The sequence below is a fragment of the Corvus cornix genome, chromosome 17, assembly GCF_000738735.6.
Source record: "Corvus cornix cornix isolate S_Up_H32 chromosome 17, ASM73873v5, whole genome shotgun sequence".
Lineage (NCBI taxonomy): Eukaryota > Metazoa > Chordata > Aves > Passeriformes > Corvidae > Corvus > Corvus cornix.
Window position 1 is genome coordinate 2,292,014 of NC_046346.1, and position 27,897 is coordinate 2,319,910.

The following is a 27,897-nucleotide window of genomic DNA, read 5'->3' on the forward strand; positions in this document are numbered from 1 at the left end:
TTCGTTGTTATATTTAATTAATAAATTAAATAAAACATAAAGTGGGGGGGTTTGGGGTGCTCTGACACTGCTCCAGTCGCCTGTTCTGGGGATTTATGGGGGGAAAAGCAAAAGAAATGGAAAATTCAAGTCCTGAGAACTCATTCCTGTCACTTTTAGTTTAAAGTACAGCTCCAAACCCCTGGGAAGAGAAATTCCAGAGATTTCTACACTCAACTCCCCAGTGCAGTGGGGACAAAAATCAGCTTCATTTTCTTTACACTCAGCCCTTCCAGTGTAGGTGAAGGCTTTCAAAGGAAATTCGTATTTTCCAAACTCAGACTATTTTTGCTGGAACTCTCCCCACCCTGAGAGCAGGATGAAAATGAGACAAAACCACACCAAGTACAGATGCAAACAGCACATGGAACACAGAGACTGATGGACAGAGCTTGAGAAAAAGAAATTGCACTTAAAATCACTTTAAAGATGCACATTATTGGATTTGTTAGTAAGAAACAGAAAGAGGTCACAGACAGAGCTCCCACTTTCTCCTCCTCCTCCCAGGAAGCACAGCCAGAGCCTCTGGGAGCAGCTGGGAGTGTTTTTACCCAGATCTGCTTGTTTGGACAGAGGGAACAACCCTGGCTCCAACTAATCCTGGAGAAAACCAACCCAAACCAGCAGCTTAAGCTGCAGGTTGCCAAATTGATTCCATTTACCTGCAGGCAGCCCCCAGCCATGGGATCAGAGCCCCTGGGACTGAGGGAACAGCTGATTCCCACACATTTCACTGATTTCAGGTGTCCATAAATTCCCATTTTCTAAGCAGTGATTTTTAGAGGTGACTAAAAAGGGTCCAGATCACCTTATGAGTGCTACACATCAGGATTTTCAGTCCTTGGGAGTGAAGGGTTAAGCATGAGGTCACTAAAAGCACAGTCAGAAATCCTCTGTATTCAGAATTCCATTAATTTAACCCAAACCCCAATGCTGACTAGAAAATTACCAAAATTCTGTCACTGGGGGTCTACACAGATCAAAGGAGCCCCAGCAGACAGATTCAAGAGTCTGATGAAATAAATCCTTAAACTATTTCCCAATTTTCTGAGAGCTTTTTGGTCCCATTCTTGCCCCCTGTAGTCAAGAGAAACAAGCTCTTGTCACAAAGTTATTGCAGCTCCTCGCAGGTGAAGCTTTACTCAAGAGAACAGCACATCTTTAAAGTGTATTAGTTCTTGGAGGGGATGAAGTGTCACACCAACAAAAGTACACATGAAATAAAAAGGAAATCAGTTAATGGTTTTTATTAAATTTCAGTGTTTCATAAAATAAATATGGTTTATAATATCAAACAGTGAGAAATAAAGCACAAGCATGAAAAGCATGGTAACAAAAGTTACACTCATGACGGTGTTTAATACTTAGCACTTTAGAAACCATAAAGCCTTTAATTATATACAAGCAGCAAACTATCTAACATAATTTACAAAGTTGCAGCAGCCTAGTCAGGGAGTCCTGGGAGAGGAAAAACATGGAGAGACTGCACTGGAAGACCTTCACTTTGCTCTACGTACCCAGTACTTTATCCCATCCCCTAATTCCCCCTATGTACAAGAACTCTCTGTACCTTCCATCATCTCCAAGGGCAATAATTACACTGGAGTTCAGAGCTCAGTTCCTCTCGAGGATGGGGCAGGGCCTTCTGCACTCGAGAGACACAAATTCAAGTAACACTTCAAAGAAAAGTAAACATGTGCAAACCCAAGTCAGAACCTACAGGAGCTGCAGGTATTAAGTGTCAAACCCACGGAGCAGGAGCTCGTTAGCAGATTAAATTAGAATATAGCTACAGAAACCTACTCAGGAACCAGCTGGGGCCAAGAAGGAGACATGGGAGTGGTTAAAAATAAAATTAAAAAAAAAAAAAAAAAGGAACTGCAAATATACCCTGTTACCACAGACAAAAATTTAATCTGCTGAAACACAAAGACTTTTAAGGTCATAACTCAAGATTTAATATTTCAACATGAAAAGAAATCCAAGCCATTCGACTTATTTGGGCTTTTGAAACAAATGCAAATGTCTCTGTTTAAAAATTGCTTTCAAATGAGAAAAACAAATCAATATATATTAATATATCACCCAAAATAAAAAACATAACACACTCTTCATTGTAGAGCATGCTGCTCATTCAGAATAAAGACAGGACAAAGAAAGTAGAATTACATTTCATGATGTAATAAAAACATTAAAATCTGTGATCATTAAGTGCACCATCATACAGGAGTAGCGTGCTCAGAGTGGAAATGTTCTATACCTACCAGCATCCACCTTTATTAAAGCAAACAAATCTTTAGGACACGACCTGAAACTGAAATCAGTAATCACTGGGCTCCATTCAGCTTGCCTTAAGTTTCAGTCAGGCACATTCCAGCTAGTAGCACCTGTTATGCCTCTTCATGATTGTATTCCAGAGATCTTTACGTTTGTGAACAACTTTTTTTTTTTTTTAGAAAAAGACTGGCTTTTGCAATCCTTGCAATGCTTATCCTACACAGATCCTGCAAGTAAACTCTGTTCTGAGCAGCACAAGTTGGGGCTTTTTTCAGAAATCTGAGAGCTGGACTTATGTTGGCAGTAGATACAGTACAACAACTGGATGTATTCAACAGTTCCTCAAAAAGGTCTGAAAGGAAGATTTCCCTAAAGACTGTTTAAAAAAACCAAACCAAACCCAAAGCACTTCACCCCAGATCTGTTCAATCCTTCTACCCAAGTTCGGAGCTTGCCAACTTTTAAGAATGCCAGGAAAAAGGAGGGAATAAGGTGGAGAGGAAAGAGAATTAAATTATTCCCAATTTGTACCGATGAAAAGCTTCAAGTAAAAGGAAATCCACTTGTTCAAGATCTTGCTACATGCACAGTCCCTCGTCAGCTGAAAGCCACAGTAGTTAGCATTGGGTGTAACAGCAGATTGATCATTCATAAAAAACACTGGCAATGTTCCTTCATCCTCCAGAACTTGCATCCACGGTTCTCTGTTCCAAAGCTTCTTAAAAAACGTCTATGGTTCTGCACATTTCATACCAAACTGGAGGAAAATGGTAAACATGTCTTCTTTCAATGCAATCCCAGTGAGCCAACCTTCTCCCCAGGAGCTGGGTGTCATTTCCGAGTCTGGCTCTTCTTTGGCACCGCGGGTCGCTTGGCTTGCCACAAGTGGTTATGGATGGTGAGGGCATCCACGCTCACGGACATGGTTTTGGCCGGGATCACGTTAAACTGTTTTCTGTCCGAGCTGTACTTATAGAGTTTATCAATCATTTTCTTGGTGATGCTCTTTGGCCCTGTTCCAGTCAGCTTGTAGATCTCCTCCGTGTCGGGGTAGTAGCAGTAAAGTGCTCGGAACTGGCAGCCGGCGTCGCGGAACAAGATGATGTAGTGGTTGGCATCACATTTCTCCAGCTCCTGCAGCAAAAACAAACAGGTCCAGGGGTGGTTCACAGGGAGAATTGTGCCAAGCTTTAAGCTGAATAATTGGTTTTTTAACACTAGGTCAGTAATTACGATTCTCAGTCCTTTCATAAACCTCCAAGCAGAACTCTAAATACAGGATCGTGTTTTCCACGCGGGAAGCAAAAAATCCTCAGTACAGCCACATTTTAGGAAATGGAATTCACACATCAGTGAGATTATGAAATCAGCATTACAGAGCCATCTGATTGAGAGTGCATTAATGATTTTAATGTTTACCTCTAATATTGAATTCTTATGTGGTTCATTCACTTTTCCAGCAAGACAGCAGTGAGATATAGCATTGTGAATAATAGGCTTGTTGGATTTGCTGCTGGGTTCCTTAAATAATTTTGGACCTAAGGAAGATAAGTAAGTCACAATTATCTGCCTTACATTTATGAACATAAAGATTTTCATTCAAAGTGAAAAAAATAAAAGAACCCCATTATTTTTTTAGAATGACTTACTTTTAGAGGTATTAAACAGAACAAAATACACCTGACAGCTTCTCAAAAATAACATCAAACACACCACAGGTTTTCCTGACCTGGTATTCATAATAAATGAATAAAACAAATGAAACAAAACCAAGCTAAACTAAAACAAAGCAGGCACCTGTGTATTCTGCCACTGAAGCAATAGAAGATGCTGTGGAAGCGTTCTCCCAGTCTCTCTCTGTGTTTCTGCTGGGATTTCTGCTCAGAATGGGCAAGGACTCCATTGATTCAACTCTGGGAGGGAAATAAATAAATTATATGCCAAGATTTTGGGGTTTGGCCCTGTAATCTCACAGAAATGCTGCTGTCCCTGAATGGAACAGACTATTCTCCCTTATCCTCCCCAGAACAGTCAGATTCTCCTTGCTAGAAATTAAAGCAAAACTCTGACTCCTCTGGGAGAAAACAAAACAAAATCACATGTTTGTACAGAACACTGCAGTTGGCAGCCACGTAGACCAGATGAATTCAGCAATTCTCATTGTGCCAGTGAGGTGAAGCAAACAGCACTGGAGCCCAACACTATTTCATCCCCCAGCACAGAGAAACCCAAGGGAAGCTGGCTGTACCTCTGCGAGGGAGTGCCACCAGAGTGAACACTTTCAGGCTCAGTTGTTGCTGCTGAGGCCAAAGACAGACTGGAACCAGACTGAGCACTGCTCAAATTATCAGCTACAAAACAGGAGAGAAAATGTCAAGCACATTTGGTTACAGCAGATTGGCAGAGCAGTGAGAGCAAACAAATCCAGATTCTTACGTGTGGAAGAACACTTCGTCCCCGAATCACTGTAAGATTCCTCACGATGGACCGACTTTGGCCTGGGTTTTTTGGGCTTGGATTTGGGCTTCCCAAGCCCTTGCTCCTCCAAAATTTGCTGCTGTTTTTTCCTTAGATATTCCTGCTTGATGAGTTCTCGCCGAGCCTTCTCCTCTTCTTTCCGTATCCGGTCCTCCTCAGCTTTGCGGCTGACAAGCGAACACAAGAACAGTGCATTCAGCACGGAACAACTTCCTCACCTTAAAATAAAGAGAAATTCTTTTCTGGGCATCATTACCGAGCTTCATCCCTTTTTTGTTCCACCTCAGCCTCCAGCTGCTGCTTCCGCAGCCGAGCCTCCTCGGCCTTGCGCTGCTGTTTCAGAAGGAACGCCGCGCGTTTTTTGGCCAGCTCATCTTCTGCCTTCTGTTCATCCTGCAACACCAAAGGGATGGAGAGTGTTAAAGAATAGAGGATAATGTATTCAGCTGGACATCACAACACTGAAGAGGATTCCAGGAAAATTTGAAGAAAAATGATTACTTTTGGAAATCTTTACATTGGAGTGTAAATCAAAACTTCTTGTTGATCAAGAAAAAATTGTACCATAGTTTTTAGTGTTCCCTTAGGTCTGTGAGGAGAAAAAAAGGGGTTCATCTTACTCTGACTTGTTTTTAGGTATCTTTAATCATCACAAAACCTTCTAGACCTGCCAAGTACAATGCAACTATGATGTGGGCCAGGAAGGACACCACAAATAATCCCAGTGCAATGACAATCAGTCAAAATTAATCACACTACAAAAAAACCCCAAAATTAAATTCACCGAGATTGAGACAGCCTGGTTTGACCTGCTTGAAAGAGAAATGAAAAGAGAAAGTATCATCATGTCAGCACATTTGAGGTATTGACAAAAATCATTGCTAAGCACAAATTAAAGATACTAAATGTTCTGAGAGCAGTTCTCTCCCTTTTTCCAAAAGCAATTGTTTTCCAATGCAGCTTTTTCATATCCAAATATTAGAACCAATGAGTGCTGTGCTCCATCAGGAGACTGGGCAACACCAGGTCTAATGCTGGGTGAGTGTGTAACAGGAACCAAAGACAGAAAGGTAACACATTTACCTTGAAGAAAAAACCCACACCAGACTTCTGATCACCTTCACTAATCATATCCGTGGAGCTATCCTGGTTTTCAAGCTCTCCCTCATCTGGAGCTTTTAAGTCAGACAAATCTACTTCAATGAGATTAGCCTTGCTTCTCAGGGGCTCATCCACTGGGACATTTTCTTTTCCTGAGGCATCGGAAGAATTCAACCCTGCTTCCTTGAAGCTGTTATTCACCTCTTTGCTCATTTCAGACAGAATATTTGCATCTTTGGAGGTGGAGAGAACGAGTGCCCTTTGATTGCTCTCATCATGAAGTCTATAGGTATCAAAGAAACACTTCTCTTGGGAACCACTTCCATGATCAGGGCTGCTTTCCAGTCCCATTTCTGTGGGTGTCTTTGCCAAGCTATTGGGTGGGAAAGGTCTTAAGTGTGGTAGGTTTTCTAGGCTGGGTGTTGGGGTTTTAACACGTGCTGAATTCTGCTGTCTGTCCTTAGGGACTTTCAGCTCCGATGGCCTTCCCGGTCGGGGAGTCCTTCCTTGGCCAAACCGCGGCGGTTTCCGCAGGCTGTTCATTCCAGTTGGAGACAGGGGCTCGACAAAATGAATCGAAGGTTTCACCTTTTGGTCCTGAGAGTTACTTCTGGTTCCTGGGGATGGCACTGTTGGAGATTTCATGAGCAGCTCCTGCTGCTGGGAAATCTTTAAGATGGCCTGCTGAAGGGTGCTGATTGTTTCATTCAGCTTTTCGATAGAAAGATCACATTCATTTATATCCGCTTCAGTCACGTTGTCTTCTAGGAGGGCAACAGAAATAATTTTACTTTTTTCCAAATCATGTATAGCAGCAGGGTCTTTTGGTTTGTGTTGCTCAGCAAAAGCAAGGCTTTCCTGCATTTTTACTTTTGCTACTTCTTGAGAATCATTCAGCATTTCTTCTCTCTCCTCCTCTTTCACAAGAAACTCCTCAGATTTGGAACCCAAAGAAACTTCATCTAAGTCTTCCCCATTGTGCCGAGAATATTCTTTTGCAAAATGTTCGGGTTTGATAGGTTGTGGACCATCAGGAGATTTCCCTTTTTTAACAACGTGCAGGAAAGCTGCCTTGCCCAATTTTAGTCTCTGCCTTGCTGATAGGGCTTCCATCTTCTTCTTCTGAGCCTCTATCGCCCTGCGTTTCTCTTCCAGCTGCATATGGAGCTGCACCAGCTCAGAAGCTAAAAGATTAACATTGTCTTTGTTCTGCCTGCTGGGGCTCTGCTCTCGCTTTTGTTTCCACGTGGTCAGCGGTGCTGGGCAGCTTTCTGACCCATCTGGGGTGGTTTTTTGGGAACTGCTCGTGCTGGACTTGGTCTCGTAGCTGTTGAGCCTCTGCAGCTTCCTCTCTGCAAAGCTGGTCATGCGAACGCTGCCGCTGGCCATGGACACGCTGCTCACCTGGGAAATGGTGCTCAGGCAGGGGCTGGAGCGGCCGCTGGCATCGTCCTTGTCCTCGTGTTCTTTCACCTTCATATCCTCCTGCAGCTTGGCAGATTCTTCCTCACCAATGTACTTCGTGACTATAGGATGGTCGTCTATGACTACCAAGTCCTGGTCAGCATCTTCCATGTCCAAGAGATCCGACTCCGAGTCCTGTCTCACCATAGCCCAGGTTGTATCCTGAACATGCAAGCCGAGACCTTTCCCATAACTCACATTGACTTTACTTGTTACCTCATCATCAGGTTTAGCAGCATGAAGAAAGAATCCTCCAGTGGATAGCTCCTGAGAGGAAGGATCTAAACTGCTACTAGCCAAAGGTCTGGAAGCTTCTAAACCTGCTTCCCCCAGGGCCACTGGATCTGCAGTACTGGGATCTGCAACTGGAGTGAAATCAGAGCTAGAAATGGGAGTGAAAGTCCTATTGAGGTCATGCTCACCATGACTGCTCGTTGCTTTCTTGCGGATCAAAGACAAGTGTCCTTCATTTAACCTCTTTGTTACAAAACTCCTCTGTTTCCCCTCCCCACACTCATCCTCTTTATTGATGACCTGCTTTTCCTTGGCTGGTTTCAGGACTGCAGGCATTAAAGGCTCCAGGTAAAAACTCTCGGGTTTGCTGTCCGAAGGGTCGCTGTTTGTTTTTGGAGACCACGCTGTGGCCGCTATGCTGGGCACCCTGGCTGCTGCATTCTGCACCTCAGGGTCACCACGGTTTGGCCTTTCTTCAGATCTGATGATTGCAATAAGCTCTTCATCTTCATCCTCCATTTCTACATTGTTCAGCAAGCTCTTCCCATTAGCTTTCACTGATGGAGGGTGGGGCTGATTTTTGGGGGTTACATTGACAACGTTGGAAGCAAGACTGTCCTTGCTGATGGATCTGGCCAGGCTAATGCTGTCACCAGAACCAGGGTCCACATCAGTACTGGCAGAATGATGAAGAGCAAACGGTGTTGGCTGAGACAGAGGCCTAGAAGAGATAAGAAGAGTCTACTGACACTCAAGCACAACAAGGTGCAATTTGTTGAAATAAAGACCACGATACAGAAAGCTAAAATTGTTGTTTTATTTTAAAAATGCATCCTGTATCATAAGTGACCAGCAATACCAAGCAGCAACTTCTGACACTTCCATTTTCAACAGCACTTCCTGAAAATCTGACGCATTTTCAATTGCAAATCTAAAATCAGTCAGCTCTGAAAGTGCACATTAAGAGGAAACAAAATTAAGCGACTGTCAGTGCAGTTCTAGGGCAGTGATACCACATTACCACAATCAAATTTGTCACAGTATCATTTCCTCAAGCAATGCTGTAAAAAAATAAATGTCTCCCTTACCTGGGTTTCCTCTCTGGCCACGCCAGAACTGCCCCTCGTGGCTGCCCATCAACGCGGGTCAGAGAATTTGAACGGTGCCGATGGCCTGAAATGGTTTTCAAATTGGTAACAGTTTAGAAATGGTCTTTAAACCAGCACTTTTACCTCATTTAATAGCAAATCTAGAAACAGAACCAACTCCTTCCCCAACAGATGGCAGCAGAAAACAGATTTGCTGCAGCTGCCACTGGAGAGACACAGTCAAAGCCTGAAAAAAATTAAAATCCACTAAGTTTCTTAAAAGATCTTTAAGATTTTTTTCGAACTCAACATGCTCACCCACTTGTGTTACTGCAGTTTAATACAATTTTAAATTATTTCTAGAAATGAACTTATATTTCAATTCTTTATTCTGTTAACATTGACAGTCATTGCCTGCTGGAAGGCAAATTCAAGGCAAACTCACCAGGGCTGTCTTCTCCCTGTAAAGATTTTTGTTGCTTTTGCCTCAAAGGGAGCAGTGGATGGGAAGGGCTGAAGGCAGGGCTTCCTCCTTTGCCACTAATTCAGAAAAGCAAAAAATCATTACTACAAAGAATTTTTTTCTATAATCAGAAAAAACATCGAATTGTGAAGTTACACTGGTGAGTCACCCTCATCTTCTTTCAAACATAATATCATTAATTTTTAAGAAGATCCTTAAAGAAAAGTTTTTCACATGTAACAATACAAAAGCAAACCTATTACCTGGAATTCAACTAATTTTCGAAACACAGCAGATCTAAGATGTTGCTTATGTAAATAGTAAATTCAAAGGCTGAAATAACTTATTTCACCATGAAACTTATGTTAGCTGAAAACCCTTGTCATTAACCTTCCTGCACATCAGATCACTTTTAAGTTTGTTTTCACAGAATCCCAGAATGGTTTGGGTTGGAAGGGATCTTAAAGACCATCCAGTTCCAGTCCCTGCCATGGACAGGGACACCTTCCACAAGACCAGGTTGCTCCAAGCAAGTCCCTGTCCAGCTCTCTTGGAGCCCCTTTAGGTACTCTAAGGTCTTGCAGTTGCAGCAAAATGACAACATCTAGCAGCACAAATTCCCAGGTTATCCAAACAGAGGCATAAACTGAAGGAGGAACAATATGAAGACTGACTTACAGGTAGTCAGGCTCCTCAGGGTGCAGGTAGTACCTACTGCAGGCTTCAGGGGCTGGCTGGGCTGGGGGCTGCAGCTCTGCTGGGCTGGGGCTGGCAGGAGTGGCCAGGAAACTGCGCTTGGTGGCGTTGGAAATGGGGACAGGGGGCCGGCTGCTCTTCTGCTGCATCACTGCCTTGACTGGGCACAAAGGGACAGCATTAACACAACTCACACTGGCCAGGGAAAGGGCAGAACAGAGCAGGAAGCTGTCAGATTGCAGAGGAAACCGTGACACAACACTGCAGTGAAACCTGAAGTACTGGTCTTAATTTAAAATATGTATCTTCTGGTGAGCTTAATGAAAGTTATAAATTAATGATTAATTAGTGGGTTTAGGAGGAAATTACCTGTTCAAAAACTACCCATTCAAATAATTAGAATTCAAGTGGATCTAGGACTAATTTTCCTTCTACTTTACTGCTTCCAAAGATCCCCAGCAAGAATAAACTTTGGGTAGAAACAAAGCTTCCAAGGAAACACCACTGGGCAATAGTTTCACTGCAATGTAAGCATTTTTTAAAACACATGCTGTCAGCTATCCATGGTTACAAACTTACCATCCTTTATTTCCTGGATATCTCTTGGTTGTACGAAGTCTGGTTTGACATTCTCAAACCACCAGAAGAGTTCTGCAATGAACACCATGACATTAGGCTGAAACAGAAAGAAAAGGAAAATTACACCTCACACTAACAAAACACTCGTGATTCACCCACTTTTTACTGAAAAATACATCCTCTGTTATGTTTCTTACCTTTAAAACCAAAGGAGCATACAGCATGTCCTCCAAGGTGAGGTAAAAGCATTTGTTTAGGTACTCATTTGAGAATTCTCTCAAAAGCTGAATGTTATAGAGGCTGTCTGCAATTGATGTCACTTCCTTCAAACAGATATCTGGGGAGGGGAGAGGGATGAGTAAGTTATGGCACTGTCCCAAGGGATCACCCTTCCACCCCCACCTCACAGAAACACTGAGTACAGGAACTCCACAGACTCTACACCAGCACTGGATATTTACTGGCTACCAGTGACATTTCTCTACCTGCTCAATACCAGAGGGGACAGGAAAAGCAGGAAGGAAACCACAGAGAACAGTATCAATTCTGCATTCGTTTTCTGAATCCACAGGGGATTCTGTCTATCACAGCCACAGAAAAGGTAAACAGGCTACAGAGAACACACATAATGACAAAATACAAAAGCAATTAAAACCAGACATCTTGATTTGCATATAATAAAGGGTTACTCCTAGGATTCACAGTGCTGGTTCCTTCTGAAAACATTGAGGAGCTCTGCAAGGTACAACATATCTGAGAATTTAAAAAACAATACAAAAAGCTGATTTGCAGAAATTAATGCAACAAGGACATTGATTTATTAAGAAAAACATTTTCTGGGAAAGAGAACTCATGTTTTGCAATGCTCAAGAGTGATAGTTTCTGCAGATTAAGAGAAACTATTTTCAACTCTAGATTTTAAAATGCCAAGTTATGTACTCCTAAAGAAAAACATGAGAATTATCAGCTAACAGTGGTGGACATGTACTCCTCTTTTATGGTATTGAAACCAAGCTCAGTTACTTCAGCAAAGAAAGCCACATAGCTAAAGCTGGAAAAGAAAGGATTCTTTTGTAGCTCATAATACACAGAGCACAGTCATCTAAATACAGTAAGTAAAAAAAAAAAAGATGGAAGAGAGATTATTTTTTAAATGCAGATTCCATAGGTGACCTGCCTCCAACTTGCCATAGTCCACCACCTATTAGATGTGCTGCATTTTTAATTTTTAATGTATTTCTAGTTCAGCTTTCAAAGCCTGAAGCCTTTTATTCCTTTTTTCCCCTCAAAACCTTTATTACATACCATCCAGTTTCATTTGCTCTGGACAATAATAGTGAATCACAGCTAGAAGAGCAGCACCATCGCTACCATCCTTCATCAGATCTTCCAGCACAGGGAAGTAGGGTAACTGCCTGCTGGAGAGGTGGTCTCTTCTGTAACGCACCTACCGAGAGAAAACAAGGGTTCACACGATGCTAAAGAGGCAAAAAAGACCCAAAAAAAGGCAAAGAAAAAGGAATCTGTGTTAAGCATTGAAAACTCTTTTCGGTGGATCCTCTCTGGCATTCTGCCCCCAGTCAAAACCAGACAAACTTGTGCTTTTCTCCTTGTAGAAGCCAATTCTGAAGGAAGTGATGTTTCCTGTTTAATCCTAGAACGGTTTGGGTTGTAAGGGACCTTAAAGATCATCTAACCCAACCCCCTGCCACGGCCAGGGAACCTTCCACTAGAGTAGGTTGCTCATCTGCCATTCAGTCTCCTCATGCCCAGGAGCAATCTGTGCTGCTGGATTCCTCACTTTGTTCACACATTTTAACTTATTATAATCAATTTAACTCAAAATCCTTCCAAACAGATGCAGCAATGCAGCAGATCCAAAGAAAGAGACACGGATAGCTACATGAAAACATTTAAAGCTTGGGAAAAACAAAAACACAGCAAAAATAATTCTGATGAGCTGCTGATCCCTCATACTTTACCCACATCCACAGATTTGCTGTCGTGTCCACAGACAGCAAAGTCCTCTCAGAGAGAACCAGAACATGGCACATCTGGCCAGCCAGTGTGCAAGACAAGTATTGTGCAAAAATAAAAAAACATGGCCTTTTCCATAATAGTCAGAGAGGAGGAGGCCTTGACATCCCCAGCAAAACTCTCCTTGATTTACTACAGATCAAAATCAAACTCTGGTGCAAACCACCCTGCAGCCCTCAGGGAGTTTGGAGCTGCCAAAGCCAGTCAGCTGAAGAACAAATCTTGGCATTGCTACTTGCAAGTTTTGCAAGTTCCAGGGTTGCTGTTTCCTGAGCATCCGCACGCTACTGCACTGGGCGGCCGTGTCTAAACTGAGCAGCAAAGCGGGTGGGAAAGCAAAAGCAAAATGCACTGCAGGGCCTGGCAGAGACACCTGGCAGTGCTGGAAAAACATCCCTTGGACACTTCAGGGCACTGATATCACTGGCATTTAACAGAACCTCTCATCTGCTGTGCAGACACACCAGTCACATATTGAATCATCAGAGGAAAGCTGGGTTTTACCAATGGCATCCTACACTTCCCAAGCCAGCCTGGGAAAGCTCTACACACACACACACACACACACACACACTCCTAGGTGTCAATTCAGGATGGCACAGGCTGTGAAAAAATCTGTTCCGAGCAATGAACATCGCTTGGAGCAATGAGAACCAGTTTCTTTTCTTTGTTTTGCACATGTTATGCTAAGTTTCCCAAGGAACTCAAAGCTATCTCTGCATGCTAATGCTATTTTTCCTGTCCTTTTACCAGGTGCAAATTGGGTTTTTCCCCAGCCTGGAGCACTCCACAAAGATGTAATGGAATGGGAATCATACTGTACCACACGAGCATATTCCACTGGTTCCAGCATGCAGTGCGATAGGGCATGCATCAGATCAGGCTTACACAAAAAGAAATAGTGAGATATAGGATGGTGATTATTCAAACAAGAAACAAATCAAAGGCATCAGCAACATCCATTATGCACTGGAAATGTGCTCATTAAGTCTGGTAAGAGAAGTGTGCATAACAAGGTGAACTGGTTAGCTTGAAAGGGTCAGCATTTATCCACTTAAAGTAAGCATATTAAAAAAAAAAACACTTTCTGAAATTCTTTTTAAACTTTTAATTCCTCCTGTAGTTAAAGTAGATACAAATATTTCTTTTCCAATAGGCTTAAACGGAATTTAAACCAACAACAGTCAATATCAAGAACTAAAATGTGTAAAAATTCCTTGTTTCTTCTGGCTTTAGTGAAAAACCCCACAAATTTATCAAAGAGGGGTTTTATGGACTTAATTTAAATCCTTATTTTTCGCTCAAATATTATTCTCTGAACCATTCAGTCTTTTATACTGAAAATTCTGAATTCTTCCTTCTTTTCTAAGCTGAGTGTTGTGGTTTGTAACCCTCCTGCTCATGCATACAATGAATGATATCTGTATGCAATAATTGCAGAAATGGTGCTACTGAAATGGAGATAATTCTGTATTGAAAAAAAACCCCCAACCAACCAAAAATCACAAAATAAAAAAGCACAGAATTGACAGAATCTGACAACAACTTTGGAGACTGCAAAATCTGTCAGTAAGCCACTAAAATCTCGGTGGGCTAGAAGTGAGACAACCTTTGTTTATTACTTCCTTTAATTTCAGATATTTAAAGTTTTTACTGCAGCCTACAGATTTGGTTCAAACAAACAAAGGATTAGGAGGCTGCAGTGGGCCTGAGCTCTCTGTGGGAAGGCAGAGTGATCATGGGGAAACTGCCTGATCACACCTGCCTTTTCCAAGTGCTCTGCCCTTTGGAATTAACAACTGAGACACAGCTCATCTTCCCAGAGAGAAAATGAGTAACACCAGCTCCTGCAAGGGCAGGAGAAAGGGTATCAAAGCTAAGGAACGCAAAGGAACAAAGGAAAGGCTCTGCCAGTTGAAATATACCCAGAAAAGTCAGACAAAAAAAAAAAGCAGGATTCCGTACTAGAAGCACAATTTTGTTGGATTTTTTAAAATATAGTGGAATTGCTATTCCAATTTCACAGTTCAGCACAAAGCAGAAGCAGCATTTTGTTCCAACGTGTGAACTGTCTTCCCTCCCACTGCGCCAGCTCAGGCTCCTTAACTGAGCACGCAATCCCAGCAACTCTCCCACCGGATCCAAACCGGCCTGGCAAATCTCCTACCCCACCTCAGTGAACAGCAGTGCTCTGGCTCTGACAGATTTACAAATCTGCACCAGAGCAGGTGCAGGAGCAGTGTAAGAGCATTATTTAAGCACAAACATCTGAGTATCTTAACTATGGATTCCAAGATTAGGCAGCCATTTAAGCCGCCCAGCTTTTCTCTCACCTCAGCGCTGTGATCAGTTCCTACTGACAACAAAACCCAGCAAATGCAACCATTTCAACCGGTAATTTTCTATTTTTTTTTTGCTGCTACTCCACCTCCCTCACTCCTGCAGTGTGGAAGCAATTTTGAGATGCTGCAAAGTGAGTATGCTGTATGCTGTACAGTATGCAAAAAGCGTGTCATGAAAACAAAGCCTGATGACCCAAAAGCTCACACAGGTGTTTTTCAAAGAGCAGCTGAGAAGCATTGGAATGGAAGCAAACACTCTGAGGAAGTTTAAAAAGCCATGATTTTGTGGATGACAACTGGTGTAAAAGTAGTTCACTTACAGGTACTAATTTCCAATACCATTTGGAAGGAGACTGCTCAGGAAGCAAGGAAAGGAACGTAGGAACAGGAAAGGAACATCAGCAATGCAAGTTAAAAAGCAGTAATACTTAAATGCACTTCAGCAATAAACACTTTCATATTTTAGAGGGCTTGTAGCCTAGAAATTTAGATTTGAAGATACTAAAATAAGACCCAAAAGCCAATAGGGTCAAATAGTTCAAGGGATCCTTTAGACCACACATCAGCTTGTAAATTAAACAGCTCATTTTTGCTGAAGGTTACTATTATCCATAAAAGGCACATAAAAAACCACTGCCACTAACATGAAAATTAAACAACTGTGCCTTATTCATATGTCACACTTTGAGCCCCTTGCCCACCAATGCCAATTTGAGGAAAGAATATGTTATTTATAATTTATCTTAAGGTTTTGTTTCAGAAAGACCTATGTGACATTCTCCAGAAATGAAAGTGTGCTATATTTTGCAATATTAGTGCATTGTGATATAATTTCAAGGGAAAAAGCTGGAAAAAACTACAAACACACACATATAACATTTGAATGCCAAGAGAATCCTTTACTGGACAGAACATGAATAAATCCCTAAAAACACATTGGACAAATAATCCATGCAAAAAGAATATGCCCCAGGAGCTTTCAAAATATATAACATATATTTTGTGCTGTGAAAGCTGAGCCATATTTACCCACATACAGTTGATACAGGTTATTTTAAGTTGAAACAAGTTGTTTTCATCCTACTGAAACGTAAAGTCAGAAGATACCAGTGGGCTTCAAAGGCAAGGAAGGGCACTGATGACAGAGACAAAACAAACTGCATGCAGAAAATCTCAGTTTTGAGGATTGGAGCCCTCACATTTCTCTGACAAAGAAAATACTGATATTTAAATCCATTAATCATCCACACACAATATCACAACAATATCACAACTGAAGACAAATTTGTTTTACCTTCTGATGCCCTGGGCTTTCCATTAGTTGTTGTTTTAATTTAATCTCCTTCTCTGTTATCTCTCTCATTTTAAGGTTCACCTAAAAGGACATAGCATAGAAAATGAATTAAAATACACCTGGATATGTTTCCACAAGTGTTCTTCTTCCTCCTGTTACTTAATGGTCAATTCACGCTACAAACATAAGAAGTTCACAGAAAAACATGGTACAGCAGTTTTCTAGACCAACTCTCTATTAGCAGTAGCTGTAATCACAACTAGGGAATCCTGGGTTTGCAAGGACACATTCTCTTTGGAATGGGACTCTTGGCACTCAAAAGAATTACAGTAACTTAACTGCTGCCCTTGGAAAAGTTTCAGTTTTTCTGTTAAATGTTCTAGCCAGCCACAGTTAAGTCCATCCTGTTATTTAACATGGAACAGTGCTTCACCTAAAAAAAACCCCACCAACCAAAAAAACACCTCAAAGTAACTTGTCTGAAAATAAAGAATCCAATTTTTACAGTTTTTCCTAACTTAATTCCTGATTACTTTCCTTCTTTCAAAATTTACCAGCTTTATTCATGCCTGAGAAAAACAAATTGCAAAAAGTAGAGATGATAGAAATGCACAAGTAAGAAGGAAGATACTCATCTGAACCTTTTTAAAAATCTGAGAAGTGACAAGAAAAGACAGGCATGCTTTTCCCAAAGTAAGTTTTACCTTGTTAATCCAGAAAACCATGGCATCCTCCAAATCATAGGGCAGTTCTTTTGAGGCACTGAACGTAGAGAAACGCTTGACACTGGCAACCACCTTTTCAATGCTGATCATTTCTACAGTGTAGGCCATCATAAGAGCATCAATCATTGCCATATGAGAACTCTGAAAGAAGAAAACAAAGAGTATTGGAAAATAAAATCCCTTTTAAAAAATGGTATGTTCTAACTGTATTTAAAATAAAACATTCCTAAGGTTAGCGACCTAGAAATTAAGAGCTCTTCACTCCATTTACTATTTTGAATAGTGTTAAATAAAAAGAAGATGATTAGGTGGATTTAATTAAGCTAACCATTTTGATTGGTGCAGAGCCCAGATCAGATTCAGACACAGGTGTATCATCGCTCTCCATGACGTAAATCCCCTTCCGAGACAGCGCCTGGATCACGGACTGGTGTCCCTGCAGAGCAGCCACCTGATCCCCCTTGAGGATGAGGCTGCAGACCCGGCAGTAGAGCTCGCTGGAGAGCAGCAGTTTGATCACAGGGGGTTTGATGTGCTCCTGCTCGTACTGATCGATGTAGAACGGGTCCTTCAGCTCCTCCGGGACGTTGTCTGAAACAGCGGAGACAACATCAGCACGTGGCACCACTCATCACCCAAAGTGATCGGTGAATATTAGTGGTAGTGACATTTTATTTGGGATTATCAACTGTTTAGATCACAGGTTAAAATGGGTGTCAGATGGGCAAGGTTTAGCCTTATCTTCAAAGCAAAATCCCAAAGCATCCGTGCACAGCAACTGGACAACTGCAAGGCAGGGTCACCAAGAGGGGCTGGCCAGTCTCAAATCTAAGCCACCAATTTTTTGATGAATTTTGGCAATTCAGAATGAAAAGACCAAAATATCTGACTAAAACCTTGAACATTTTACAAACCAACCAGTGAGCTGATTATCTATTTTTTTTGTCAAGAGCATTGAAACAAACTGTTGCAGCTTTCAATCCTTAAATAATTCAAGCCTAGGAAGCAAAACCACTCCACTTGGATTAAGCAAGAACAAAACCAAGTCTAAAAATGAATTTCTTTTGCCTTGGCCCAATTTCCACAAGTTGTGTTAGGATTTTATCAGACTGAGTCTAGACCCTGAGTGTAGTAATTCAGAAGAAGTTAAAATTAGCAACACAGAAGGCCTCACCCTTGCACACCACCAGCCGTAAACACATTTTTACTGCTCCCCAGCACAGCTCCGAGCTGGCAGGAGAGAAAGGCACTAACAACAACTAACATTCCAATCACTCTAAATATGTCCAAGACATCTCAAATCTTGCTCTATATCCCAAAATAAATACTTCTCCTCATATTGGGTAATCAGCCTGGAAGCTATTGATCTTTATAACAACCGAGCAGGAATAATGAGAGTCTGCAACTCCAAGAAAAATATTTTCTAGCCTCAAGTGTATTGTCTTAATAGAAGCCTGACATTTCCTAAATTTCAAACATAAAATTCTATCTAATGCTATCCAGTCACTCTGAATATCTTTCCCCAAAGTCACTTAAACAGTTCATTTTAAATATACACATCTACACTTAAAAGAATTATTAATTTGGCAGCATATTTACTTTTCATTCAGCTCATTTCCAGAATAATTAAATTTTCCCATTCCAAGAAACTGCTACCCATATCTTTGACTGCAAAATAAGCCACACAATATTTGTATACTGCAGAGCACTTGATGTTCATAAAGAAGAGGAATGGAGACAGAGTGTTATTGCCACAAGTACATCTCACTTAGATAAAAATATGTAGCAAACCACTGCTGTCTAACAGCCCTAACAGCTCCTGTTAGTCAGACAGTGCTGGACCTATTTTTCAAAATCTTTCTGAAGTTTATTAAAATTAAGATAATTATTTTTCCTTTCTATGACATTGAATGTGACTTTTTACGGAAGATGGTTGGAAGGGACACAATAAAACCCACTGGCACTACCTAAGTAGCATTTGTTAACATGGGTGTCCATTTTTAGTGAAATACATAATAAATTCAGATTTTTTAAATCTTCTTAACATTAGTCAACCTGACCTAAAATCAAAGGCTGTTGAAAGCTCATTCCATTTAATGGCCATTTCCATTTCTAGATAGAGAACTCAAGCTTCCATTTCTAAAGACTGAGGAAAGATCCAAAAATCCAAATGCAAAGCAGCTCGTATAATTCAACATTTTAGTTCATTACAAGCAGCTACACCAAAGACACATTGCTTTGTACTAAAATTATTTGTGAAAGGAAATATCCAAGCTCATAAAAGATCCATGAGGTTGTACATCTCTGGCAGAGCATTAGCACCACTCCAAGTTTTAAAGGCTTTTTGTAAAACAACGACAAGAAAAATGCAAATTCCAAATGCCTGAAATCTGAAGCACTTGGATGAGGGGTTTAGTACCAACACCTGCTCTCCACCAGCTCCCAGGCCCTGATGGGAAAACTGAGGTGACTGCCTGGAACTGGGCTGGAAGGGGTGGACAAAGAGCCCTGAAATCCCTCCAAGACATCCCCTGCCCCACAGTCCTTGCACAGGCCGGGTTTTCCTCGGGATTTTCCCTTCTCCACAAGGTAGAGAGACTGTGATTATTTTATAGACTGCAACCACAGCGAGCAAAAAGGTTTCTCTGCAACACTAAAACGCCCAGGAGGGATCCACTCTATAGGATTGGGGTCTTTACACACATTATTAACACAGGACAGGCCATGGGAGCGTGGTGCTGAGCCTCCCGCGTGACAGGGGCAGGCAGACCTCCCACATCAATTTCCGATTAAACCAGCTCCATTTCAATGATTTTTAAAAGCCTTTTCTAGCACTAAATGGATCTAGTTCTTAGCGAGGAGATTCCATGTCACAGAAATCAATATGTTAAAAAAAAACCCCAAACAAACAACCCGAAACAAACACACAGACAAAAAACAGGGAAAAAACCCAATTTGAATCTTGTAATTCAATCTGAAAGTCCAGTCAAGAAACCTGAAATATTTTTCTCTTACACTAAAAAGTCCTCTAATTTCACATTTCTGATCTCCATATAACTGCTTAAGGACTGAATGGATTTGGATTGACCAGGATTAAGGGTAGGGCTGGGTGGGAATAACTTTCAGCACCAGGATTAATAATTTGAAGACTATCACAGGAAGTTATTCATCAACATTAATGCTCCCATAATTGCAATTTATTTCACTGTAAACACTTGCCCAGGTTAATTTTTTACAGTAGTACATACAACACTTCTGTCTGTCACACACAGGAGCAGTCCTGTAGCTGATTTATGTCCTAACTAATGATCCACAAAAAAATTAAGATATAAAAACCACATCAAAGCTCAGGAGTGGCAATGCTAACTTTACTATTTAATTCATTTTTATTTAATGCTGGACATAATGGCAGGCACAAATAAGAAAAAAAAAAACCTGCAATGCAAACAGGATGCTAAATAAGTGTGTAATTCTGAGTTGAGAAACTTCTAAATAGAGTTGATGATGTGTACATGATGCAGTTATCTCAAATGGGGTAACACAGAACAGACAAAAAAGGGCTTGAATTGAGACGTGTCTTCAATATTTGAAATCTGCATCTGAAAGTGCAACTGAAGACACTGATCTTACCTTTCACATCTGTTAAATATTCTTACCTGCAGCACAGTGCCACAGTAAACACCTGCAGCACCCAGGGCTGCTTATTCTCTGACCCCCCTTAAAAATGACAACATTCCCACACTGCCAGAAATCTCAGGAATACCTCGTCACTTTTAGGACAACTACACACCACCAGAGTTGACCCAGTGCTAATTTAAACCACACACCATGGACACACAAGTAGCCCCTGGCATCATGGACACCTTTTCTCCCCAGTTTTTAGGGATCAGACAAACTCCAGGTGTCACATGCTTTTTCCTTGCCTCACTACAGAATGTGCCAATGCTCTTTTTGAAGAAAATGTCCCAGGCTTTCCAAGTCCCAGTTTCTATCAGCATCTTTTCCAACACCTTCTCTCCATGACCTATAACTGAACTTGGAGGTTAGAAAAGTTCTGCTCATTAAAACTTGAGTTTTTACACATTTATGGCTTGGACGTTGGAAAAAATCAACATGAAAAACTAAACTCTGAGAAATTAACACCTAAGCTATAGCTATAAAAATTTCTGCTCAAGCAATTTAACAAATTGTACTAAAGGAAACCAAATTGTCCTTATTTTTTGCTTATAAAAAAGCTTCCAACACCATCTTAATTCCCAAAGGAAGTCACCTTTGAAAAGCTTGCAAACACCTCCTGCTTTTCCTGATGTGCTTTCTGAGTTGTTTCCCCAGTCAAATGTTTGCATCAACTTCAACACAAGTTTTAGAGCTGCCAATTTTGGACAAACTGAGGGGTTCAAAAGGCACCAGTGGTTTTACAGTAACTTAAAACCAACAGTACCTAACAGGCAATCAGCTCTGTGAAGGTGAACATCATTAATTCAGTTTGCCCTAAGTTTTCTAACAAGAATTGTTGAAGAATTTACCACCCTACCCTCAGTATCAGAGCTGACTGGATCTCTTCCACACACGAGTTCGATATAAGTTTATACCACATTACTCTTATGCTCATTTTTGCTGCTTCCCACACTTACAAAAAAACAAAGGAATATAATACTTTTTCCAAGTTTCAGCAGCAGAAACTCTCAAGTGTTCTTGCCCTGCTGGGCCTAATGGGGAGATACCTCCACTGCCTATTTTTGTAAGAGATGAAGGACTCAAAAATAAAGAACTATGATTTTTCATTCAGCAATTCTTTTGGTCTGTTCCATCATATCAATGAGTCCCAATCTCTCAAAAACTGTCAGTTCTGAGTATAAATCATCAAGTACAAAATCGTTGAGAGGATTACAAAAATAACTTCACTTGCAACAACTGTCAGAGAGACAATTATTGCCAGACTCTCCTTGCTTCAGGGGAGGGACCATTTCATTATCATCTCACTTACAAAAACCTGTTCAAAGACAACCACCTGATTATGACTTGATAAAGAAAAATACAGCAATCTGAACAAATTTGATTTATCCTTTGAACTGACGGGGTGGATACACCCCAGATGTTATTTTACCTCCAGAAGCACGAAGAACTGGTTTCACATGGAAAGGGAGCCAAGCTGTCCTGGTAAACAGCACGAAGCTTATTCAAATTCTGAGTAGGATTTCGTTAGTATCAGTATCTGTTCCCAGAATTATTCAGCACTGGGTGAATGTCCTCCAAGCTGCAGAGCATGAGCACAAACTACACCTTCTCAGCACTAAGACCACCAGAATATAAACATTCTGTGTTGGTTCTCATTACAGCACTGAATTCTAAAGCCTGTAAGTGATCTGTAATAGGACACATGAAAATTTACATACAACAGGCAGGAAAAACCCCAAGCTAAAGGCTTTGCAAACTGCCGGGAGAGTGACTGCACTTATTACCATATCTTTTGATCAAGGATAAAGCCACAAACCTGGATAAAGCAGAAGAGACAAAATAATAATTATGGAATCCTTCACCCCTGTAAACTTCACACAATAATACTCAGTGTTTATCAAACAGGTGCTATTAAAGAAACAAACGTTTAACTGTTCATATTTGCTAAACACAACAGCTTTCTTAAAAGTATTTTTATTACCCACCTGAGAAGAAAGCTGACAAAGGCAAGCAGGGAATCCAGGGATTTAGGGAATTTAGCCCAGGAAACATTCTCACACTGCCTCTACCAAGTGGTACCTGTGGGGAGCTATTACAGTACTGTAAAGCCTTATTTAGCAAGTAAATTTAAAGTACTCAAAGACCAAAAAAAGACAAACTTACATTTCCCCTCCAATGCATTCCATTAGTCCTTGGCTTTCCTGTCTGCATCTTGCCAAAGGTTTCAGGCTACTGTCAGCATTAAGTCTGGAAACTATATAAAGCTCCCAGTCCTAATAAATAAGTAAAACCATCAGGTCCCTTTTGAAAAATCTGAATTTTGCACAGTGTTTTACAGGAGCAACATCATCTGCTATGGAAAGGGTTGGAAAGAACCCAGTGTTCACAGCAAGCTGCAACACTGAGAGACTTTCACATCCTTCAGTATCTAAATTTTAGTATTATAGCCATGATGATGGAAAACAATTCCTACACATAAATTAATGCCACACTAAATCTGCTGAGAAACCAGAATTTTTCGTTGTCATTGTCTGTTTTCCCAGGTGGTACCAAATAAAACCGTCCTGAGTTTGTTCTTTGCAACTGCTGTTGCTCAGAGCCTGAGGGGCCAGCAGGGCTGAAGGGCCAGGTCCACTTCCCACTGCTCTGCGTGGCCTCATTCCTGCTTGGCAATCTGGATTATTCCAGTGACTGTGGAAAAGTGATCTCCCCATGGAGGGCTTGCCAAGCCTCCCCAGCCCTCCCATGCTCACCCCCTGTGAACTGAAGTTCCCTACACTCAGTGGCAGCTTTGCTCCTCAACCCCTTTAACATTAGGAATTAGAATTCTCTGAAGTGGCTGTTTGGTTCTCATCAAAGTTTGAGGATAAAAAAGATAATTCTGGTCTAATTAAACTCCATTTTCTCAAACCACTGTCTCAGCTAAAGGGACTTCGAATCTTTCCAGAGTACAGAAGGTTTCCAGATGTGCTCAGACCAAGAGTGATCTGTGTCAGTACTCCCAGGTTTATTTGGGGAGATGGATGACACCGAATGGAGAAACACCTTCCTTCATGACATCCTTCCCCTCTGTTTTCTGGAATTCAGACAAGCAGTTGTAGGACCTCCCTCTGGAGCCCATCTGTGCCAGCCAGGCATCCACCATAGCCAGGAGCTGCAGGTTTCCAGGAACAAATCATCCAGCCCAATTCCTGTGCAAGAAGAGGGGTTGTCTTGCCGTGTTTGTGTAGCTGCTCAGTTGTTTGGCTACCAAAATTCTCTTTTCATGGCCAGAAGGGGGAAAAAAAAAAAAAGCAGGACTACATCATCTTGCATCATCAAATAAAACAAAGCCCAAACTAGGACTTCTAATTATTTGTCATGCATGTTCCCAGTGATTTGTCCTTGAGGAAAAGAAAACAAAGGATGAAGAATTTTCCTATTTAAATGCCAGCTTAGAAGTGGAGAATTCAAATATCCTTTAACGGCAAAGAGAGAATGCAGCTGCAGGTAAAACCTGCAGGGATGAATGACTTTCAGTAACAGTCTACACCAGCATCCAATTCCTGTTCTTCACCCTTTCCACTCTTCACCACGAACTCAGCCTTACCCAGATGAAAATGAAATGCACCAGAATTTGAAAGATCAGGCACAAAATTATGTCAATTCATAAATCAAATCCAAATCTAACATTTCAGAAAAATACTCATTCACTTGAAGGCAGTTATGGAAGCCTGGTAAGATTTACTTCAGAACAGAAATGTTTTAATATTACAAACAGATAAGCTTTTTTTTTACCAAATTAACCAGAAATAAGTCTAAAATAATAACATGTCCTCAAACCCTTTAATCTGCATAGTGAGATTTTATATAATAAAATCACGATTGTAGTTGCCCAAGACTCACTGAACAACATCCAGTATCTTAAAACTACAACACAACCCTGAGAGATGACAAGTAATGTGTTAAATTCAAGTATTATTCAAAATTTTAATCACACAGGAAACCTTCTTAAACCCATCTCTCTATGAATTAAAGAGGTTTATAAATTTCTAGGGATTGTGCAATGCTATTCCAGCAGTAATGGCTAACATGTGACAGCGACTTGCAGGAGCCATTTCAAAAATCAAACTACATTTCCACGGGCCACATTCCTGCAAAGACACGCACGGACACCAATCCTTACTCACTGGGGAAAAAATTACTTTTTCCTATTGTTTGTGGCATTTAGCTTCTGTTGTTTGCAATCTGAACAAGCCTAAATGCAAGCAGAAAAACTGGCAGAGGCTGCTGCAGCCAGAGATCACAGCTCTGCCATGGGAAAAGCTGTTTCTTTTCAGCTTTTAGTCACAGGAAAGCCAAATACTTTTACAACCTGTGTTGTCAGGAGCATAAACAGACTTGCCATTAAGCAATTAACTGGTCCATGAGGTTCAGACACAACCCTGAGTGCCGGAGCAGACACCACCCAGCAGCACGAGGCCACCGAGCTCTCGCTGCAGCGTAGGATCCGTGCCAGTCCCTTCCCATCTAGGATCAGCTTTCCTTTGAAACAAAGTCACAATATAAATAGTGCATCCCCAGGTCTGGAATAGCCATTTTATCACAGACTGCTAAAAAGTTTCAGGAAATGTTACAAACAATTCCAGTAACTGAGAAATATTTACATGAGGAAGTGCCTGTTCTGCTCTTTTAAGTTTTCAATGCTCCCCTGACAGCCTCCCCAAATTCCCACATTTTCAAACATCATCTGATCCGTGGGGTTTTTCTGCGTCTTGTTGCTTGTTACAAAATACATTAAACACTGTAAACCCCTGATTTTCTTTTGCCCACAATCACCAAGATGAAGGGGACACTGACAGGGCTGGAAATGTTTAAAAAGAAAAATAATTTAGAGAAATATTCCAGCAAGAATTAATATTTAATGGCAGGAATGGACCACTTTTCTTCAGCCTTGTCACCAAGTAAGCCAGTGCTAATCCATTAAGCATATTATGAGTTTGGAGAATTAGACTTAGATTAACAGGGCCACCTCATTTTCCAAAACAAGACTCTATGCATGTTTTTATTATATCTTTTGTTCTGGATAAAACAAACCCACTAGTATTGCACCCTGTTTCTTCATAATGAAGCTACTTAAACTTGAGAGGTATCTTGTACATTGAGACAGATCTAGTTCAAAACAAAAAAGCAAATTTCAATAGCTGCCAAGAAAACACTGTACAAGTACACTCCAAGAATATTTATTTTTCCACGTTTGACAGTAAAAGTTTATGACAATATGAGGAAAGGAAGAACTCCTCTGTCACCTACAACCTGCTCTTTAATGTCACAGCACCCAAACTACACCTGCTCATTCAACATTTCTTTCCATAAAAGAAAAATGCTGCTGAACATAAATGAATTACTTTTTAGATCATTTTGGAAGTAAAACCACAAGCTGACAGAAAAAGAAGTCCTAACTGAGCACACAAAAGGTGTCAAGGTCCCAGCATCCGCTGGCCAAGATGACCAGACAAGGAACCACCTAAAGCCTGGAGGGGCTCGGGGCCTGCAAGCAATGACATAAAGCTCTGCGGAACAAAGTCTGCTTAGCTAAAGCAAGGATTTAAACGTTTTGAGGTTGGCAATTCTTGCCAAGCACCATCTGGGAGCGTTCACCATTAGGTTTGCTGATTCAGGGCATCTCATATAGTCCCGTTATTCCTGTTTAAGGTACCAGCAGAGATAACAGTATTACAAGAGAACAGGCTGCCATATTATTGATATTTAAAACAAAGCCAAATGTAATTACTCCTGGAACAGCAGGGGAGACAGAAAAAGTAAGAACAAAATCAAGAATGACTTCTTGACAGAGGTGATCTTACCTATTCCGTAGGCTTTAGCACAGATCCATTGTAGATTAGCAGCTATTTTTGCTCTGGCTGAATCATAGAGCTCCAAAGGGACAATCTCAACTGCACTATCTGTCAGAGCATCCATTTTTCTTCTGGTACTATCTCCACCCGCACAAACATCAACATCCACCATCTAAAACAAAAACAAAAGGCAGAGACTTTTACACGAGCCGACGATTCTAAAGGCACACAGGAGAGGGGCTGGCCAGGCTGCACACAACAGGCCCGACATCCTTCGGGATTTCCATCGGGAGGGCTAATGTAGCGATTCCAAAGCCACTCGGAAATCAAAAGGCATCGGAGCCCGGGGCGAGCATCCCTTTTTGTCAAGGGCAGGGCCTGGCTCGGCGAGCCCCCGGCCGAGGCAGCGGAGAAAGGCGCAGCCCCGTCACCTGCCGATGGGATAAAGGAAGGATGGGGCTCTCCCGAACAATGAGGGCAGGTACCGCCGCCCCCTCCCCGCCCGCGGGGCCGCGCCGGGGCAGGGGCAGAGCCAGGGCAGCACCTGCGGCTCCTTCCCCCGCCTCGCCCCCGAGAAGCAGCAGAGGCTCCGCGCCCGCACGCCCATGGCCCGGCCGAGCAGCGCCGGGGGCCGGCGGCGCCCCCTCCCCGCATCCCCGCCCCACCCGGGCGGAGGAGGAGGCGGCGGCGGCGGCGAGGGCGGAGGAGGCGGGGGCGCAGCCCACCCGGCGCCGGCTCCGCGCAGGCCCCCGCCGAGCCCCCGCCGCCGCCGCCGCTCCCCCCCGCCCGCCGCGGCCTGCAGGCCCCGCCGCCTCACCTTGCCGCGCTACCGCTGCCTCATCCCCGGCGCGGGAAGGGGGCACGGCAGTGCCCGGAGCCCCGGCGGGGCGGGGCTGGGGAGGCTCGGCGAGCCCGGCGCCGGTGCCGGTGCGGGAGGCACGGACGGAGCCGCCGCCGCCGCCGCCGAGGGGCCGCGGCTGCCACAGCGCTCGGGGCCGCGCGCGCGCGCGCGCATGCGCCCGCCTCCCGCCCCGCGCGCGCGCCCGCGCCCGCGCCCGCTCCCTCTCCAGCCGCCGCTCCCGCCTCGCCCGGCCAGGGGCGCGCGCTCGGCGGGAAAAGGGAGAGGCGGGAGGGAGCGGGGAGGGAGGTGGGAGCGCCTGCGCGTGCGCGCGCGCGGGGCACGGCCTCCCGCCGCCCGCGCGCGCCAGGCAACCGTTGCCGTGGCGACCGCGCCGGCCCGCGCGCGCGGGGAGAGCGGACCCGCCCCTCATGCCCCCGCCGCCCGCACGGTCCCTCACGGGCCCACAGCCCCCTCACGGACCCACAACTCTGACAGACCCACAGCCCTCAAAGACCCACGATCCTCACGGACCCACAGCCCCCTCACGGACCCACAACCATCACGGTCCTCCTGCCCTCACAGCCCTGCCACCCTCATCCCCTACCCCACCTTGGGGGGCGGGTGGTGACCTGGGTTGTGGCAGCCGGGGGAGCACCGCGGTCCACCCTGTGGGAGTCATGATGGAGAAAGAACCTCTTTCTTGGTTAAAAAAGGGGTGAACGAG

The 27,897-nt window shown here is 42.8% G+C and overlaps 1 protein-coding gene across 2 annotated transcripts; it reads right to left on the bottom strand.

Moving 5' to 3' along the window:
• On the bottom strand, positions 1–27,274 carry CAMSAP1 (calmodulin regulated spectrin associated protein 1). Of its 2 annotated transcripts, none has more exons than XM_039561960.1 (19): positions 27,150–27,274; positions 26,342–26,504; positions 17,146–17,408; positions 16,797–16,958; positions 16,093–16,173; positions 15,119–15,151; positions 11,725–11,866; positions 10,617–10,756; positions 10,420–10,516; positions 9,823–10,000; positions 9,127–9,221; positions 8,682–8,766; positions 5,878–8,314; positions 5,051–5,187; positions 4,753–4,961; positions 4,565–4,667; positions 4,114–4,229; positions 3,736–3,854; positions 1–3,450 (listed from the first exon to the last, which is right to left on the bottom strand). In XM_039561960.1, exons 2-19 carry the CDS (start codon positions 26,502–26,504, stop codon positions 3,148–3,150), a joined length of 4,863 nt encoding a protein of 1,620 aa, XP_039417894.1. In that variant the 5' UTR covers positions 27,150–27,274; the 3' UTR covers positions 1–3,147. The 2 variants fall into 2 exon arrangements, with proteins under 2 accessions (XP_039417894.1, XP_039417893.1); XM_039561959.1 differs by lacking the exon at positions 27,150–27,274 and adding an exon at positions 26,877–26,955.
• Positions 27,275–27,897: the final 623 nt, after the last annotated feature.

What these genes read in the sequence shown, in the direction of transcription:
- CAMSAP1 (XM_039561959.1), bottom strand. Translation starts at nt 26,939, where the DNA reads ATGGGCGTGCGGGCGCGGAGCCTCTGCTGCTTCTCGGGGGCGAGGCGG. An exon ending in AGAGCAAATGAAACTGGATG is followed by an intron (nt 10,757 to 11,724) that starts GTATGTAATAAA and finishes TCCCCTCCCCAG; the next exon opens with ATATCTGTTTGAAGGAAGTG. An exon ending in ATAAGAATTCAATATTAGAG is followed by an intron (nt 3,451 to 3,735) that starts GTAAACATTAAA and finishes TTTTTGCTGCAG; the next exon opens with GAGCTGGAGAAATGTGATGC.